Below are 21,262 nucleotides of genomic sequence, written 5' to 3' on the forward strand. Positions count from 1 at the left end.
AACAAAGCATATATTGTTGTGTTACAGGATTAGTAAACACATGAAAAGTGTCATAAGTGGGACTGTACACTTTTTCGCTTAATCGCTTTTTCATAAAATGCTCCGTCAGTTTGTTTGCTTTATTTAGTTGAGTTTGTTTGTTTCGTTTTGATGAATAATGAAGTCCTGAAAATATTCACTATTGTGCAAAAATCATTTACTTCGGTCACGTAATTATGTTTCTTCACCTTATAAAATGTTTTTATTTTTTTGTAGTAGCTAACGAATTTGACTGAAATTTTGTTTTTGACTTGTTTAGTCGAAGATTCAGTAAGTAATTAATAACAAATAGAGAGAACGACTTGATTAAAAAAAAAACTATTCAATCATTTGCTTGACTAAAAATTTAACTCTGCTTAATCACTTACTGAGCTACTCGACGGAAACTTTTCTATTCAGACACGTTTAGCAGCTAAATTACCACTCGATCGAGTTACTAAAGCAGTACGAAATAAGCTTCACCACCAACTGAAGCTTAAGTTTACAAATTGATGTGAAAACTAGGAACTGGGGCGTGAAGACAGGCGTAGTTTAGCGTTCAACGATATCGAACTACTTCGTAATCCAACTTCGTCCGCTACCATTATCTATTCCACGCGATACTAGTATGAAACCCAATCAAGGTTTACCGTCAACTTACTCATGCGTACCGTCTACTAATACTATAGATACAGGCTTGCACTGTTGACTTGTATTTACTCTACGAATTTGGCGCGAATGTTAATTATTATGTGGCAACATTATATTTTGTTTATAGCAACATTAAGATCTTTTTAGATTAGAAGACTTGAATTTTACGCGATTATTAGTATTTTTTATAATCAAATAAATAAATATTAAAAAACAAATTAATTAATTCAGTTTATTTATGGTATCTGAGATGAATGTAATGCATTATTTTAAAGAAATGAACGTAATAATACAATCATAAATTATAATGTTGATACAATTAAAAATAACTAAGCAGTTGAAAAATAACCTCCATGTAGTTTTTTTTTTTACGAAACTTCAAATGGCAAACAAGCTGACGACTCACCTGATGGAAAATGTTAACCGTCGCCTATAGACATGAGCAGTACATAGATATATATACTGTTTCGCCCATGATACCTTCCTCTCATGATACTTTCCTCTCTGTACCCTGTAAATTCACTGCCATATCCCAGTGATAGAGTAAAAACCACTCTAATGCGGGTAATCATTCCAATATAATCCCTAAGATATCATATGAGGTGACTAAGAAAATAAAACATAACAACGGTGCACAACAAAGACATCTTGAAACAAAACGCTATGATGCTGTAATAAAACGCATGTCTGGCGAGCATGGTAATAGTAGCTATGTATGTATGTATTTATATGTGTATATTTTGTATGTATGTATATATATATATATATATATATATATATATATATATATATATATATATATATATATATATATATATATATATATATATATATATATTGTTATAGTAAGTAGTTTAATAAATTATATGTATTTGATATTTTTGTGCATTACATGTTTTTGTATTTTATGCACGAAAAATTATTAATTCACTCTTGCGCCACCTGCCCTTTTCTATCTGTTCTCCTTTAACCAAAGGTTGTCTGTAACAGATTGCCCTAGCGATAAGACCGCCTTTTGTACCTTTATGTGCATATTTCAATCTGTATTTATGTTACTGTATTTCACTTCAATTATTCACTTGTCATTGTATATTTTTATTTATGGTGCAATAAAGAGTTAAATAAATAAAATAAATAAATAAGTTAATATAATATAAATTTGGCCTAACCAATAGCAGTGGTACGAGTAGGTATGTATCAAGAATTCTAATAGCGATTCTCGTTGGATAGTATCCTAATCGCTACTAATTTTGTCTAAATATAATAGACTAATAAATATCTTATACGTAATCCCTACATAAATGAAATTTAGTAGCATTAGTAACAATTAGCAATTTAACAATCCTAAATTTTCTAAACGCGAAAACCTGTGAGCATGGGTGAATGTTTGTACCAAAAACTATTGATCATATTTGAATGAAAAAACACAGATAGGTTATATTACAGCTTAGAACACAGGATACTCTGTGTAATACACTGGCTATATCCTGAGACTTTACTCTCATGAATCAGTACTAAAGTATTCTATGATATAATATACTTAGGTATCCAATTTCATTTAAATCCATTAATTACTTTTTGCACGATAGAAAGAAATAATTTATTCGTATAATTAATTGAAAGAGACATACATCTATCAATCTAAACAAATTTTGCGGGTAAAACCGCTAAACAAAAATATTAAAGTGAACTTATTATATTACTTAACATGTTACCGCTTGGCGCCTGAATGTGTGATTGTTATGAAATTTGGTATACAAGCACTATATGCTATGGGATGGAGGAAAACAAAATTAACTTTTTGTGCCGGATAATAAATTTAAGGGGGTATCCTTTAACATGGACAAAATTGCTGGACAAAGCTTGTATATATACCTATATAAATATGCATGACATTTACTACCACGTTTCAACGTCCGAACACATTGTCAGTAGCAAATATATACCGTAGTTTGTAAATGCAAATTAGTCCAAGTCGACTGCCAGCTGTTACGAGAAGTTACGTTTCGATCACGGAAACACGAGGCTGGCTTGTCGACCTTCCTACGGGACTCTTTGGTTACAGAATCACGTTTTACTCTAATGAAGAGAGGTTTACAGTGGCAAATGAGGTTTCTAATAGAGATTGAAGCTGAATCTTTTATATCACACCGAAATTAGATTTTTGGTGTAGACGAAAAAGCAATTGCACGATTTTAAATTTTATGCAAATTACATAGATATGCAAAAAACCTACACTCTCAGAAACTAAAAGCGGCACTGAAAAAATAGGGTTGGATTTAACTAGATATTTATAGACATCTTTGAGCATTTAGTGAGGTTCGTGTTAAATGTGCCAAAGGTCTGATTTAACAGTGAGTTAGTATCTAAGTGTAAACATATGGACCTAATTCTTGATTAATATGTAAGTTACTTGTTATCCAAGTTCATACGAGCAAAACTATATAATCCAGATAGTTTCTAAATTTGTTTTACAAGAGAATGTAAACTATTTTCACAAATGCTACGTCTAGGACTTGAGAGAATGTTGAATGATACAATTTAGAGGGCAAATATTTTGGTGACCCAGCACATATTTCATAAGATGAAAACTCAACGCAAATATGCAGGGTTTAACAGAAATATTCTGCTTACTTTGTATATAAAAATATTACGTGTAAGCTTCCCTACGTTACTCTATATGCATTTCAAATGATATTCGTATAGAATATCTTGCATAAAGTAATTAAGAGGAGTGGGGTGGTGGTAGATAAAGCGACACAGTGCAGTCGTCTGCACCAACGGTTTTAATGTGTAATGAAAATTTTCATATGCACATTTTAATTATATTACATTATATCTATCCTATTAACTACATAGTCGTTTTGTACTCCGACTGTCAAACCTCAATAGCAGTGAGTTTGAATCAGAATGATACCAAATACTTTGTATTAAAATTATTTGTTTTACAAATACCTAAGTTAACAAAACGAATCAATCCGAATGAGGGCGTTAGGTGCCCTTTGTTACTTTACATTCTGATGTGTACGACAAAATGCGGGCAAATAGATTGTAATATAAGGATACAAAATATTTATCAGTTGTAATTGTTATTACAATTGACAAATACCTTTGATCACACAGTTTTTTTTCTACTTTGATTTGAGTGTAAATATATATAGATAATTCGTATAAAGATAGCTATTATTTATGTTATTATTTTTATTATAAATCTCGAAATTTAAGAAATAGAAGTAGTAAGACTACTTATGTGTTCTTAGAGGTATTAAATCTCAGATTTTTCATGTCAATGGTGAATAGCTACCTCCTTTGTAGGTGGGCTTCGTCTTAGACTTAACAACTATTTTACATCTGGGAGGTTGATCCAAGTGCGAACCTATCGTCAAATAAAGCAAAATCATCTATAGCTATTTACCTATTAGTAATCATAAAATTGAATGTGCCTTATTTTAATTTAATTGCAATTGATTATTGTAAATAATCGGGTGTCGTAAGAGGCGACTAAATGATCTTAATGATTAAGAGATTCCATCTCTCAATCATTAAGTAGCGTGCCTCTTAATACATCACCAAAGCCTAACTACGCTTGCTAACCTGCCTACCAAGCGTGACATCTATTGGCAAAACCACCCCTTATAGGAGAGGCCTATCTTTAGCAGTGGTCAGTTAACAGCTGATATAATATGATGACTATCATCAGATCGTAAATAATAGTTATCAATAACAACAATGGTCGACTTAATCTTGCCAAGATAATGTCATATATGTTCGCACTTGTGAAGGTTTAGTGTTGATACTAGATGTTATTTTAGATAAAGATAATAGAAATGAGGTAACTACCTCTCACGATTTTGTTTTTAGATAAAGTACAGTCTTACGTGTAACGTTCCCCATACAGTCTACAGATTGCGAACGTTCTATTTTGTAATAGTTTACGTTTCAATAAGCTTATATGCCTATACATTGTTTATGTACCTATTCAATAAAATAATAATGATACAAGAATATCAGCTATTTTTGTAATATTATTCTAGTCTCATTATAATGTTAAAATTAGATAAATTCATGTTAATTCACGCGAACGAATCGTAAGATTTTATTCGAGTGAATAAGATTGAAGAGTTTCCTATTATATTTCTCTACTAAAGTCTGTATGCCAAATTTTATTTAAATCCATTCAACTGTTTTGAACATATAAGCAAAAAATATGCGTATCTATATAAATCAGAAGACACCTCTTACTTCCGAAGTTGAGTAGGAATGCACAACAGCATTCAGAACTTAGTATATGTTAAGGCGGTCTATGAGGGAGGCCTATGTTTAGCAGTGGATAGATTATTATGCCTAAAATGATATGACATGATATAAGTACATGTCGCCGTGTGGTCCCGACATAAAATGGGCCATCCACTCGTTTCACCTGGGTATCGTAAGAAGCAACTAAGGAAACTTAATGATCAATGAATGGGCAACAGCGCCCCTTTTTAAACATCACCAAATCCTAACTGCGGTTGCTAACCCGCTTACCACGGGGAAAGAGGGATTGTTAGCAATGGAGTTTGACAGTCCCATTGCTAGCAATATGCCCTATTAGGTCGACCTCCACGTGGCTCCCCCTGGAAACCACCGTGAACAATTCTTGTTGAATAAGTCACGATGGGCTAATTGGCCTGCTTCATCCTCACCTATCATCCCTCACTGGTACCCCGTCAACGTATCCCGATAGCGCAGGCGGGGTTACCATTCCATTATCATCCATTAAAAAAACCCGCTTACCAAGCGTGGCTCTCCTTGATGAAACTCCCCGATAGGGAGATTAACCTTATGTTCAACAGTGGACATTTAACGGTTAATATGATGATGGCAATGATATACTAAGGGCAAAGTTTTGTAAATAATTTTATATCATTTAATATTATCTAAAAGCAATAATATTTAGAAATGGCATTCAACTGGGTAATAATTGGCGCATTGTAAACACGCGGTGCAACTGCTGAAGTAGTTTGTGATTAACTCTATTGTTATTGTAGCAGTACAAACTCTACAAGTTGCACATCCGTACTATTTAGTGCACTGTTTATGGTTGCAGCTGCATTTTAGTTACAAACTAAAGTAATTAAACACAAGGTGAATTTAAAATTATTTGCATCATTTTAGGGAATCGTCCTTTGAGCTAAAGAAACTGGGAATATTACCAAAATAAACCTGTTTCTAAAACGACAAATTGAGCATTTCATATAAAACTTTCATATAATTTGAATACAGCGCGTTAACCTCTTTTTTTAATAAGATTGAATTTAGAATAAATTCTAAATTCCATCTTATAAGGATAAAAATTTGTTACTGCATTCCACTTTTTTCTTGATACTGCGAAACCGGTCAGGTCATATAATTAATCAAAACTTGCAGAACTATATAACACATCTGTGAAGCAAATTCCAATAAATTCTTCTGTTTAAACCGTGAAATACTCTATCGAGGATTATATAAAAGATTATGTAGCTATATAGCCTAAATATAAAATAAAATCGCATAAAGGGCGATCCCTTTGCGAATGTTATAAGGGTCCAGTTTTTTTCCTTTTGAATATGATAAAAAGGTAATATTAGAAGAGACCCAACCTAACGTTGATCCATAGTTTTGGAGTCTAATAATTTAGATAATGGATTAGCAGATTTTGTTATACTGATTGCTACAAACGTATTTAAATTTAAACATGAAATAGTATACTACGTTACAAATTAATGAAATGTTTGTTTAGAGGTAATTACATTTATATTGTATTATATTACTATATTTCATTTATATCGTATTTGTTGTGGTAAATGAATATGGCAAAAGAATAAACGTAACCGCCATAGCCCGAAGGATGAGCAAGCTGAAGTAGCAATGGGCTGGTCACATAGCTCGAAGAATCAATAACCGATGGGGAAGAAAGGTTTTTGAGTGCGACCCCGTACGGGCAAACGCATTGCAGAGAGTCAGTGGATGCAGGTGGCTCAGGACTCTTCTTTATGGCAGTCTATGGGAGAGGCTTATGTCCAACAGTGGACGAATTATGGCTGAAATAATGAAATAAATATAAAAAATATGTCCACGGTACCCTAATCCCTGATGGAGTAGTTAGAACAGTTGTGGACACAACACTTGTATATATCAACATTTCACCAATCATTATATCCAACATGGCAGGAGGCCTGCCCGGCGCTATCTATTAGTATATATTAAATAACATACTAAATGATTATATATATCAATTTAGTATGTTAATAATAGTTTCTATTACCGGAGAAATTAGTAACAAATTCAAACTCACGAGGCAAAGAAGCTGTAAGTTGAGTATATTACTAAACCACAACGCTCTTATTAAATTATTTTAATTAGAATAACTAGGTTATTATAACTAAAGAGTAACACCGATCTATGTGAACTATATTACCCCAATTGTTCCTTCTTTATGACTATCTCATACTAATTAAGTAGGTACTACTTAAATTCCTTCTCTAAATATAATTTATGATACAAAGTTTTTTACGATGGAAGAAATGAGAATTACTCGGATAAACAAAGTCAGAGATCGGCCCCAAACTTTATATGATGATGTGATTTTTCCTTGAGAAGCTTTTCTGGATAAAGATTACTTACTAGAATGTTCTAGAATATTTAAGTTTTAATGGACGCTTAAATATTGTTTATAAATTTTCATTGTGATACAAAATAAATAGATTTTACTTTTCAAAAACTGAGATTCCAACAGTAAAAAAATTAATATTGGCTAAGTAATCATGTTATACTTATTTAACAGGATATTTCATAGGCATATTAGATTTATAAATATATTGTTCTATAAAAAACAGATGGAATCATAACAAAATTTAACTGAGAATCGTTGGAAAATCAATACGGAAGTAAACACAATTAATTACAGAATAATATAAAAATATTGTGTTCCACTACAACAAAAAAAAAAATCACTTCAATTGTGACAAAATCAGAAATTTAAAAAAAAGATTTTGTTAAAATTTTCATGAAACGAAATTGAAAAGAATCAAAATATACAAATCTATTTACAAATAACTAAGTTATGAGGTAACAAACATAAAAAAAAAAATACAGCCGAATCCAGAATCGTCTCCTTTCTTGAAGTTGTTTGAAAATCCGTTTATAATTGACAAAAATTTCGTGCTACATTCAAACAAAAAATATATAGAATAATAAAAATCCTCATTTGAATGTCGTCAAAAAATTCAGAAACAAAAACAACAAACAATTCTCTACAACACTGATTGATCGAATTAAACATTTATTAAAACTTCGAATTGAAAACCGTTAATCTCCAGATAACAAGTAATCATCAATTTTTATTTTAGCTGTACATCTAGATCTTGAGTACTTACTCCATTCATATTTAATTTCCCCGTCTCGAGATTACATTCCAGACCGAGCCAGATTGCGACCGCTGTTATTTATCTTATTACGAGAGACATAGCGCCCATTATACTTTGTTTATCACTTCAGGACTGGAATTGTGGTCGACGTCATTAAAACTTAATAATGGTGGCTTCAATCCGCCGTGAGTTGCTTTCCACCATTTCCTAACCATGTGCTTACTGGGGGTGTTCTTTGTAAATTTTGTTTTCTTAGTGAAATTATGATACTCGTATTTTTTTTTTTTTATTATCTTTGTATATTATTACATTTCATTATTCCCATAAGACAGCAGTAGTGTCTATGTAATCCTATTAATTAACGGGGATATTAATAAACTTTCTATTTTTATCGTTTAAGTCTTAGTTTAGACATTTGTTATAATCCAAATTTAAGTGAACAAGTACCAGAGCAGATATATTACCGCCTACTGCATATGTACCATCTCTTACCAGAAGTTTACATCTTAGGAACTCTAATATTGCCCACTATCAAAACTGAAAAGGGATTTAATTTTCATCCTAAACTTACTACTTTAGATTTTCTAGGAACGAACTGTAGCATCTAATATTCGGCTTTTATGTAAAGACTTCATAAAGTTATTAACAAAGATTAATTATTTATTAAGTTTGTTATTAAAATGTTTGATATAATTGAAAGTAATAATTGTACTGGAATACATTTTAAAGGGTAAATCTATATCATAGTAAAAAAAGTATATATGTATTTTTTTTAGAATTCTTTGTCGAAAAACGTTAAAAAGTTTCGAGTCACCTGTACCAACAGCGTGCGTTTATCTATCAAGTTTGTAGGATTCTCGTAGTATGCTAATCACTGAGATTTCGCCCTTTATACCCTCATGAAGAATGTTCTAACTTTCTCAGATATATGTGACAAAACACCGAATCAGTTTCATCATGAGTTGTTTTCACTTCATTAGATATTTCTTGGAAAATCTATGTTAAATCAGTTTATATTATATACCGATATTAATAGCTTTTCAGTAGAAATTTATTTTATGGTTCAGAATTTAGCTACCTCCTTTCGGCGAGAACAAATTAATGAACCACGTGATCTTATTAGCTACCTCACTCAAGCCATTAGACGTCGCGCGCTCCGCCATTGTGCTTCAGTCGTTTAATTTAATAACACCTCTATAAAAGGTATTATACCTGCTGATATTGCTTGAGTGTAATGTTTTTAATGTGTTACAATTAAAGGGTTGTGTGAAGATAGTACTTGGTAAAAAATATTTATCGTTGAAAGCGAAAACAAAAAGAGACTAATTTATATATTCGATACTGTTTATGCAGAAAGTATGCAAGCAGGTTGTATCTGAATTTGGTAGGGTTATACGGCCAATAAAACCAAAAACAGATGATAATATTTATAATGGAAAATTTATCTGTCCAGTATAAAGATCCAGTGTCTACATTTATGGGTATTACACAAAAATAGACAGTAAAAAGTAATTACATGATTAATATCACGAATTGTAATGTTAATTTTCTGGGGGTATTTGGTTTTATTAACGAGACTTTGTACAAAAGTCGTTAGCACGGATACCTCATTCGTGTTCCTACCACTAAGTAATTGTGCATGCATGGCTATATTTTTCTCTAAAAGACATTCAATATATATGAAGATACAGAGTACAGAGCCATAACAACTTAGTTCTCAGGATAAAAACTCTTAATAGAGTACTATATAGGTGAAGAGTTACCACTTTCCTTCTGTTGGGCAGTCAGTTCATTTTCCAAGTTGCATAAAAAAATTACTTTGGTTTTGATGGAATAGGGAAGAAATATTCAAAGAAAAGGGTTCCATTTATCATAATGTCACGCTATTATAATAGAAAACTTACAATGAAAGCGTAATCGACCAGATTTAAAACTTAAGTTGGACGAGTTTGCCTCGCAGTTGCTTAATTTTATTTATACGGAAGAAAACAGAGTGAACCGGAATGATTGATTAAAATATTATTATACCTAATAAATAATGAAGTTAATAGATAAAGTTTACAGTTTGTTCTTATATATTTTTTTTAATTTAAATAAATATTTTATATTTATTTACAATAAACATCAACTAACTAACTACAAAAGGTCAAAATACAGTACCTAATTAGGACAGTTTGTCTTTCTGTTTTGTTTTGTGTCATAAACAAATGATTATCAATCTTAATCTTGTACTAATGTTACCTAAACTACGTCATTCAATTAAGAACATTATTTTTACTAAGAAAAACAAAGAAATAAGCTCCAGTTATGACTACTACAATAACAAACTCTTACAACATCGGTAGAGCTATAAAACTTTGTAAGTTACCCCCCTAAGTACGTTTGGATATTATTAGGTCAGCAGACCAGTGATATGGTTAAACATACTGAAACATTTTCCTTTAAATGTAATGTTCTCTTCTTAATATTGACTTACAAATTAGTTAGTCATTTTATACTTAAATAGTTATATAAAAAAAACTTATGTAACTTATATTCCAATAAATATTAAGCGATTGAAAAATTTCCAAGTGTCCTACGAACAGATGGTATTGTAAAATGGCATAATTCTAATTTATGCAGAAGACTTTAAAAGAAGAAAAAGAAGTTCTTTTTAGATGAGTTATGTAATAATAATAATATGTATGAATCAATTGTACGATTACAGTTTTTTATATTCTTCGGATAACATATATGTTGTATATGCTCTGTCATTACATATAATCTATGTAATGACAGAGCATGAATATAATGCATCTCCACTCTTTTTCATATTGATATAACTAGACAATGAAATGCAATATGAATATTTATATAGATAAAAACAAATTTTAATTACGAGTAGCTTGATCTTTGTTGTTGTATTTTTTTTTTAATGTATGATAATGGAATGAAATCTCGCCTGCGCTAACGGTGAGTGAGGGATGATAGGTGAGAATAAAAAAGCAAGTCAGTTAGCCCATCGTGATGAATAAATCTGAAATTAAGCACAATGATTTCCACCACGTGGAGATCGATTTGATAGGGCTATATATATTGCTAGCAATGGGACAGGCAGCCCGCATTACCAACAATCCCCTCACCCCTTTTTTGTTGTGTTTGTCAGGACAAAGTTGTTATATAAAAAAAAACATATGAAAAAAAGAAATTAATATATCTGTACCAATCTGGGATGGATAGCTAGTACAATATAAAAATAATATTCAATTTTAACTCTAGGGTATAGTGAAAGGTTATTACAGGAACCAAGTACAATACACTGAAACGAAAGAAGGAAAATTCGAAATAAAATTGTACACAGATCGCCTGGCCAGCGTAGTAACAGTATGATAATTTCCTCTTCTAATTGGAGGATATCCTTCCCCAATTATTAGGGTATACTAGCTTTTACTCATGGCTTCATCCGCGTGACCTCTAAATTCAATCATAGGACAAAAGTAGTTTAAGTTCTTCTATATCTCATACTTGTATACTCAATTACGTAGTGATTAATTAAACTGTTACGGAGCCGAGAGGTACTAAAGACTTTGTACAAAAGTCGATTGCTTGGGTACCTCTGTCCCATTCGTGTTTCAACCATGAAGCAGTTGTGTTTGCATAGCTGTGTTTCGGTTTGAAGGGTGGGATATGGTGTGAATTTACTGGGTACAGAGAAATAACACCTAAGTCCTCAGGAATGGCAACGCATGGGGGGTATCATGGGCGGAACAGTATACTCTGTTATGTCCATGGTACTCATACTCATGTCTATAGGCAACGGTTACCACTTTCCATCAGGTGGGCATTCTAAGTTGTATAAAAAAAAAATAACGAATTTACTTTGACATTAGTAATATTAGAAAAAATATTACAAAAGGCCTTGATAATTTACTTTCATCTCACCAAATTGACAAAAACGGCACAGAATGTATAAGTAATATGATAGAAACAGTGAATTATAAAAGGGCTTACTCGACTCGACTAGTGAAACCTATTAAAGTTTAACGTTATCTTTCCACTATAGAGCTGTACTAATCCACTTTCAGTGATGGAGACGAATCGAATTTAGGCGAATATCTAGTGTTGTCGCATTCCCAAACTCAATTATTATTATATTTGAGGTTATCCCTGCCTCCCTGACTCACTGTCATATGAGTTCTTTATTTGTTGTCCCTAAGCGTCGCAACCCAGATAAAAAGGTTTCTGCTATTAATATTACGTATTCAGTATGTTTTCCAGGGTTTAATAATACATTAGGGTACCTATTAAATTGCTATTTCTAAATATAGACTACTTTGATGGTATTGTTAAAGGTTTCGTAAGCACACATTATATTTTAATGTAACAATGACCTGTTTAACTTACATGTAATTAATTAAATCAATTCGTGATTCTTACTCAATAGAGCACGAGTCTAACTGCTGATTGGTTGACTTATTATTATAAGGCTCGTGCTCGTGTCACACTTACTCATGACTAAGGACCAGGAATTGATCCCAAAACTAGATTTTTTTTATCTAATTACACGTAAGTTAAACTGGTAGTTATTACATTAAAAACTTTAATGGTGATTATAATAATATATTTACCAGATATCCAAAGAAGGAGATTAATTTTTTGCATGTATGTGTATAAGTATGTAATTTATATGTAACTTACAAGTGCAATAAAGAATATATATAAGTATGTATGCATTTTTAATGAAAAAAATAAATGAATCTTTATTTCTATACAATAAGTAGTTAAAATAACTTGATAGATTTTTATAAAAAGAGTATAGTTTATTTTCGAATGGACTGTGGAATTGTTCACTTTATGACGTTCTTCAGCCAGTGCAGTCCGGATTATGGTTATAATGACATTTTCCTTGGCGACTCAGATTGATCCCGAGGATAACCTCGGGATCAATAAAATAAACATAGTAGCCATAAACAATTAAAAAGAATTTTTTCCCTTCGTCCTTTTGTCTTATTTAATATATTTAAGGGCCATAGTCAACAATGTAATTTTATTGCAAAAATAAAATGATAGTACGCAATATTGATAACTAAATATTTAATGTACAGTTCGGTGTATTTTTTTCGTGTAGGATATTTTAACTTGAGAACCAGATAATTGGTGTGATTGTGTTGCATTTATTATAATTTTTATTTCAACAATTTCTTCCTAGAAAGATGGGTATATTACAAAAAGAACTATGAAAATCGGTTCAGAATTAGCCACGTAATCTCGTAATATAATTGAAGACTCCAATGAGTGAAGGTATGGATATGTCACATATCCGGATTTTCGCTACTATTATGTATAAACTAACCATTATAAGTATAGTATATTATATGCATACTAAAAACTATAAGTTATGGTAATCGAGTTATTTCTCAGTTAAGATAAGATTGATTTGATGAATAATAGAAGAGTTAATATAAGTTATGTTAGCAAGCACATACCATACCATAGCTGTAAACAGACCACTGCTGTACATTGACTTTTAACTGTTGAGGAGTATTACCAGTAGTCACCATGTTTGTCAGACGTGGTGGCAACCGCAATTAGGCTTTGGCGATGTTTTAAAAGGAACGCTGTTGCCCATTCATCGACCGTTAAGTTCTCTTAGTCACCTCTTACGACACCCACGAGAAAGGAAGGGATAACCTATTCTATGCCGAGACTACACAGTACACAGCGGCATGCACATAGCACCTCCATCTATTCATAGAATAGGCCAAATCTCAAAATACGATTTTTCATGTCATGTCTTCATTTGCAATAAAAAATGATAAATTGTTAATCTTATTCTTTTAATAGTTACTTAATTATATAATACCCAATTTCCAAAACTGTAGATATAGCAGACATACTTAATCGAGTTAAATTTGTTGAAAATAAATTTTGTAACTACGTCCAAATCTAGATTTTATACAAAGGTAAAACTATGACTTGTTGGCATTATTATTTTATGAAATATAAAAGAAAAACAAACACCATTTATATTTCATTTCGTACATTTCACTATCACGTTTTCCTTCATTAATACAGTCCATCTGCGTTTGACGTCACAAGATGTATGGGCGTATCCGTTGAGACACCGTAGATATAAATCGGGTGAATTACATTAGGCATCGGTGAGCATTTTCAATAAAAGCTGGAGTAAAGAGCGCCATTACTCTTTGAGGTGGTCCCGCGGCACGGGTCAGATGGGTCGCCCTGGTATGAGGTAGCAAGATAAGTTTCGTTTTCTTATATTCCATGAAATCTGACGTATTTTTCCAGTCTTTTGGTAAATCATAACTGAAATCCAATTACATTCTGGAGTTTTCGTTTTAAAAGAATTTTTCCAGAACATTAACATTAGAAACCACTTTGCTTGTCTATATCGGTAAAGGGATTTCAGATAATTATACATCTGGATGTTTCTCCAAATGTATTAGAAATTCGTTTATTTATATTATCTTAAATATTTAAATACGAACTATTTGAAAATTATGTTATGTAAACTGACTCAACGGAAAATTTAATTAGAAATTACGCAAAATTAAAAAAAATTAAACTTAAAGAAATCCAAATTTAGTTCTGCAAAACTGAATTTCAAAAATAATAAATTACAACTTGGCAACTGTTTCAATCAAATAAATTAACTCGGACCGAACGAATGCCTATTATTTCCAAATGGAGATTTACTTAATTTAATCGAGTATCGACAACTTTGGGTTCATAGGAGTGCGAGAATAACGGTTGGGTCAGGGCGCGGACAAAAAGGTTCAGTCGAGGATATTGCACGAAGCCTTATTCAGTGTTATAAGACGGTTACATAAAAACAAAGGAAAAAAAAAACAGGAAAAAATTCATTCTTCTCAAGAAAATAACATTGTATCTGGTGATCTTTATTTCTGTTTCATTTATAGAATATTAAGATTGATGTTTTATAACTTGATAAACAAGAAATAACATGAAACAACAAATCTCAAAATAAATATTAATTTCTATAAAATGAATGAACATCCGAAATTGATGTAACTGCAACATTTTTCATAATTTTGTAAAAATTTTTTTTCATGACAGGGAGCAAACGAGCATGCGGCTCACCTGATGGAGAGCATCACCGGACTAATTGCTGATGTATTGCCAGCCTTATTAAAAGGAAAATGCTCTTTTCTTAAGGTTACGATGTCGTTTCAGTTCGAACATACTACAACTGGAAATTGGTTCCAAAGCATGGTTGTGCGTGGAAGAAAGTGCCTTGATGGAAAACCACTACTAATCCAAACAGTTGGGATGAAATTTTAGTTTAGGACGGGTTGCACAATGGTGAAATTCAACAGCAGGACGGACAGATAAATATTTCTTTACAGGTGAAAATTGATTATCCTGTGGTCCTGACATATAATGCCCCCTCCTTTTCTTTCCCGTGGATGTCGTAAGAGACAACTAAGGGAACTTAATGGTCGTGAGATTAGCAGCAACGTCTTTCATAAAACGTCACCAAAAACTTACGGTTGCTAATCCGCCTGCCAGGGGGTAAAGGGATTGTTAGTAATGGAGTTTGACAGCCCCACTGCTAGCAATATGCCTTATTAGGTCGACCTCCACGTGGTTCCTTCTGGAAACTACCTACTTCATCTCCTCACCTATCATCCTTCAGTGGTGCCCCGCCGGTGTATACCGATAGCGCGGGTGGGGTTACCATTCCATTATCATCCATTAAAAAAAACCTGCCTGCCAACCTGCCAAACGCGACAACTATTAACTAAATTCACCTTACGGTGAGGTCTATATTTAACAGAGGACAATTAACAGTTGATATGATGATGATGATATTTTTTTCTTATTTATTCAAAAGACTTAAAATGAATGGAAACTCAATTTGATTCGTTGCTTAATATATACATTACACGATCTTCTCAATTCTAAAGGCACCGAGAGATATCAATAATCAACGATTCTATGGAACTAATCTGTATTTCCTTTCAGATAAAAAAATAAAATTCAAAATCGGTTTACAACTGACGGGAGTTATAGGGTAACAAACATAAAAAATACAACCGAATTGACATCCTTCTTCTTTTTAAAGTCGGTTGAAAACGCATACTTTCACATTTATAATATTAATAAGGACTTTTGCAAATATATAACTTATATTTTCTTACTTATGTGAAACAAAAATTATCTACTTGATTTTCAGGTGTTTTCAAGTTTATGTAAAAAATATTACGAAATGTAAAAGATTTAATCCCTTCTTCAGTGAGCGAGCACTTACGTCTTTCGTATTCCCGCTTCTTTATTTAGCTATTCAAGATTTACATTTCAGTATTTTTCTCTATTTTTTATTACGCTTGACGCATCCGATAAGTTATTGATTCGATTATCTTGTGAAGATGATTGAATAGGTATTATATAAGAATAAAATCATAAGAGTTGACAGTCGCTACGTTATGTAAATAAATATACTCACAACTATAATTTTTAATGGGATAGTCAGAGATATTTGTAAAATGCTTCCATTGTAATGAATGTGGTTATATGAATGTATTTCAACAAAATTTACTGTATTTATATAACTCAGTGGCTGAGTTTATATTATATAATACTTTTTAACTGCGTAAAATGTCTCATTCCTACAGGGAAATACAAAAATTCGGCGCGCGAAGGACGTCATGAGCACAGATAGTGAATATCAAAACACTTCTTAGAATATATTATTATCATTACAGGAATTCCTACGAGATTTTCAGTTAGATATGCGGCGAAGGAAAATAAATTCCCTACAATAATTTGCATTAACAGCGTTTTGGAATACAAAAAATATAACATACAGTTAACAGCAGAAAAGCAGATCAAATTGTCCTAAACAAACATCTGAAATATAAAATCTGGGACTCGCTGAATCTAAAAACGGTACCTTAATAAACAACAATAACATAAAATGTTATGTTTGAAGGAATCTGTTTTACAATTTCCAGATATATATATATATATATATATATATATATATATATATATATATATATATATATATATATATATATATATATATATATATATATATATTGTTGACCGTCGAATTTGTTTGGGCAGAGACGATGTCAAATTACCTGTATTGCTTACACTCAGAACGGGTAGTTTATTATCTAAAACAATCAGATGTAAAATGTTATTAATACTCACGTGTGCAATGCCTTGGTTCATCAGAGGAATCGCCACAATCGTTGGAGCCATCGCAAAATCGGTTTATCGGAACACATTTTTTATTGGAGCACAGGTATTCGGATATCCGACATCTAGTGTCGTTACCGTGAAGTACTGGTAACAGTTCCGGCTCCAGAACCTCCTTTGGGCTATCTCTTTGGTAAATTTCGTTTGGCTCTCTATTTTTTGGACTATCGGTGACTACATTGCCATTCAGCTTTGTTATGGTGAGAACTATGATGCCAACTTCTATGAGGACTCTGCTTAAGCCTGCAACAAATAAAATCATCTTCATTATCGTCATCATTTCAATATAATGATTTACAGGAATTTTTTATACAACTTAAAATAGCAAATAAGCTGATGGTCGATCTGATCGAAAGCGGTAACCGTCGCTTATAGACATGATCAGTAACATGGACGTAACAGAGTATACTGTGTCGCTCATGATACCCTTCATTCCTGAAGACTAAAGTGTTATGCATATGTAACTTCTAATTCATTACCACATCCCACGTTACAAACCGAAACATAGCCATAAAAATACAACTGCTTACAACGTAAACATGAACGAGACAGAGGTATCCAAACTGACGACTTTTGTACAAACTCCCACTGGTTGCATGTAATTGAAACTCGAACATTATATAAATTTTTATTCAAATCCGCCTGCAAGCTGATCATGGATGTCTTCCTTTTACAGTACTCGGATAAATTAATGAAACTACATATACTTATTGATTCAATACATATAATTATTGGCTCTTAATAAAGCGTATTTTATTCAACAAGCATGTGGATATCGTGTTGTATTGCAAAATCAAATAACGTACGTAAGCGTAATAAAAGCAATAGTAAATATCCCGGTCGGAAGACGTAGTTGATTAGGAGCAAGCAAACAACGTACTCGATCGTATTTGACTTTAATCTTGTTTTGTTTAACAATAGTAATTGTTTGTTGTAGTTTTAGATTACATATTATTAGGCTTTTAAAATTTACTTAGTTCATTCGAAGTAAATTAAGTAAAATTTACTTAATTTACTTCGAACTACATTAAATCGTCCTTAATATTTCAATAAAATTAATGATTAAAAAATTTTGATATTTTTTTTATATACAATCTATTACATTAAATAAGCAAACCAATTATCTGATGGGATATGCTCAGTGACATCACAAACTACGCTCATGGTACCTCCTGTTGATATACCATATCATGTTTCAAGACTAACTAATCCAGTAATTCCACTATCATGCAGCTGCTTAGCGGTAAAAATTTGAGTGAGACAGTGATATTTATTTAATGCTACCTGCAGGATAGTCGTTAGTAAGACTAATAGATTCGCTGTTGACTCTCTCTGTAGCTTAATTCAACTATGAGGGATCATCTCCTTAGTGCTATATACATAACTAGCTTTTATCTGCAGCTTTCCATGTATTTCCCTTTTTAAAATAAAATTTTTAATATCCTTTCTTAATTAAATGGTTATTCGACTCAACTAAGTAAATCTACGAGTTGATAACGTGACACAAAACTTCTTATTGTAACATTGACAGTATGTATATTATTCAGTAAATATTAATAAAACTAAGATAAAATCAGTAACTAAATGATTATTTGACGCAACTAAGTAAATTTACGATCTGAAAATGTGATACAAAGCTTCTTAATGTAACGTTAACGATATGTATATTACTAACGAGAACTTTGTGATGTTGACATTCAGTTGACACTGTTCTCGCTCTCAATCATAGAATAGAATATAATTATGAGATACTTTTATAATCACACCTTCATTTATAATTTTTAAGTAATTTCCAAAAGCAAAAGGATTTCAATTTGCCTGTATATTTTTTAACGTGTATGTTACAAAATCTTCCATCTTTGCCAATTTTAAATTAATTGTAATGAATATTACTCCGGTTTCCATGGTTTGCAAATTTGGGAATTACATATATACTCGTATATTAAATTTTTAATGTTTCTAATAATAATACGAGTACTAATAAGAAATAGGCTTAGCATTGTCCTTGTGAATTTGTATTTTCTTTTTAGTGAAACTTCTTAAAAACCTATTCTTATAGAATGTCTACGCCCCCATGGACTCAAGGGAATCTTACCCGCAAAAGAATTCAATGTACAAACTTTTCGATTTCTACGATTTTATTATTATGTATATATGAACTACGAGTGGTAATGAAATAAAAATAAATTGTGTTACCACTCATTTTCAATATCAGAATAACTTAAGAGTTGGCTATGGAAACACATCATCACATACCTTCTTCATACACCATCTTGATAAACTCACAATAAAATTCTATACAAATATATCTATCTTACTAGGGAAAGGGTAATATTAATAATAAAAATACTAGTCCCCACCGCTGGCAATATATCCACCCTGTCAGAGTGGTCTCTATGCGGCCCCTTCTGGAAACCATCGTAGTTCATTCCTGGTGTATTTATTACGATGAGCCACCTGACCTATCTTCATGTCGAACCTATCATCACTCACCGTTACCCCAACATTATATACCGATAGTGCAGGCGTGTGGTCCCAGCATAGAATAAGCCACCCCTTCCTTTCTCGTAGATGTCGTAAGAACCGACTAAGGGAGGGTGAAGGATGGGCAGTAGCGTCCCTTTTAAACATCTCTTTAGCCTGACTGCGGTTGTCAATTCACCTGCCAAGCGTGGTAACTACTGGCAGAATCCTTCAAAGGGAAGGCTCATGTTCAGCAGTGGACGATTAAAGCCTGATATGATAATGATGATGAGTGCAAGTGAGATTACCATTTCAACTTATCTATTAAAAAATATGTAGCTAACACAATTTAAGCTCCTCTAATGTGGCCAGTAACGGAATATAAATAGTTTATTATTATATTAATAAAACGAGAACATCAAAACAAACCAATAATAATCAATACAAATTTTACTACAACATAAAAATAATTATTGCCAAAACAAGATAATTTTCAATAAGCAAACTGTCTGTAGAACTTCTGTGGAAAACTTTTTATTCCCCCGGGCTTTTAACTGAATAGAGTGGGGGAAGCTGTCATCAATCTTGCTTGCCCGTCTCAATGACATCTTTTCATGCTTTCCATCTTCTTGTATTGAACTAAGTTGAATAGGGTAGTAATAAATTTTTAACGAGTGTTCTTAAGGCGTTTGCTTGTATGCAGGTTTATGTCAAATTTCAGTTTGTATTGAAACCGACCGCATATATCTGTTATCAATAAAAAATAAACATTATTTATAAGTAAACACATTGACTCTCTTTTTCTTTGAGAGGAAAATAAAGAGTGATTCATTCATATCTTCATTCACTTGAAATTGGTTGTGCCGTTTTGACATTTTAGAGAAAGAAAAACAAAATTATAATTGGAACGATATAGTAATGTTTCATATTACACTCTAATTATTAAATTCATTTAATAGTACATTACTGCAGGCATTGATGGATGAACGTGCCAATGTGGGCCGAGGCGCAGCCGAGGCACACATACGTGAGTCCATTAATGCTTAGTCGTGGCCAAGGCTTGAATAGTACTTTTCCCAAACAATGCGCGGAAATCAAAAACACAATTTTACTTTTTAAATTCAATGACGAATAACGAACAATAATAATTTTTCACGCGCCATATCCTTTGTTTTTTTTTTTTTCAATAAACAGCTTTCTATTTGCAAGCCAGTTCATAATTTACATAAAACATTGTACTAGTTATCTCTTTGGTAGCCATGTTTCGAAGTAAAAGGTCACTCCATTTTTAAATTACCGGACAGATATGAGTTTACATAGTAATTTATCTGGCCGCAAAACGCGACAGATATGGATTTTCATAGAACTTTTGCCGGGCGCTGTCCGCATGTATCTGGCCAGTACGGCAATTTTGATTTATCTCGAAGAAGATTGTCAAAATAATGCTCACATTTCCATAATGTTCTTATAATTATAATCATGATTATAATCATTGAAGTTTCATCAAGATAGAA

General features: G+C 32.1%; 1 protein-coding gene across 1 annotated transcript in view; it reads right to left on the reverse strand.

The window, feature by feature from the left end:
* The window catches only part of LOC113517422 (uncharacterized), a 113,812-nt gene that overhangs the window by 60,489 nt on the left and 32,061 nt on the right, over positions 1-21,262 (reverse strand). Inside the window, 1 exon segment of the mRNA XM_031912369.2 lies at positions 17,238-17,528. Coding sequence (XP_031768229.2) covers positions 17,238-17,528 — 291 coding nt within the window.

This window comes from Galleria mellonella, unplaced genomic scaffold (assembly GCF_026898425.1).
Source record: "Galleria mellonella isolate WM207_F2 unplaced genomic scaffold, CSIRO_AGI_GalMel_v1 utg103, whole genome shotgun sequence".
NCBI lineage: Eukaryota > Metazoa > Arthropoda > Insecta > Lepidoptera > Pyralidae > Galleria > Galleria mellonella.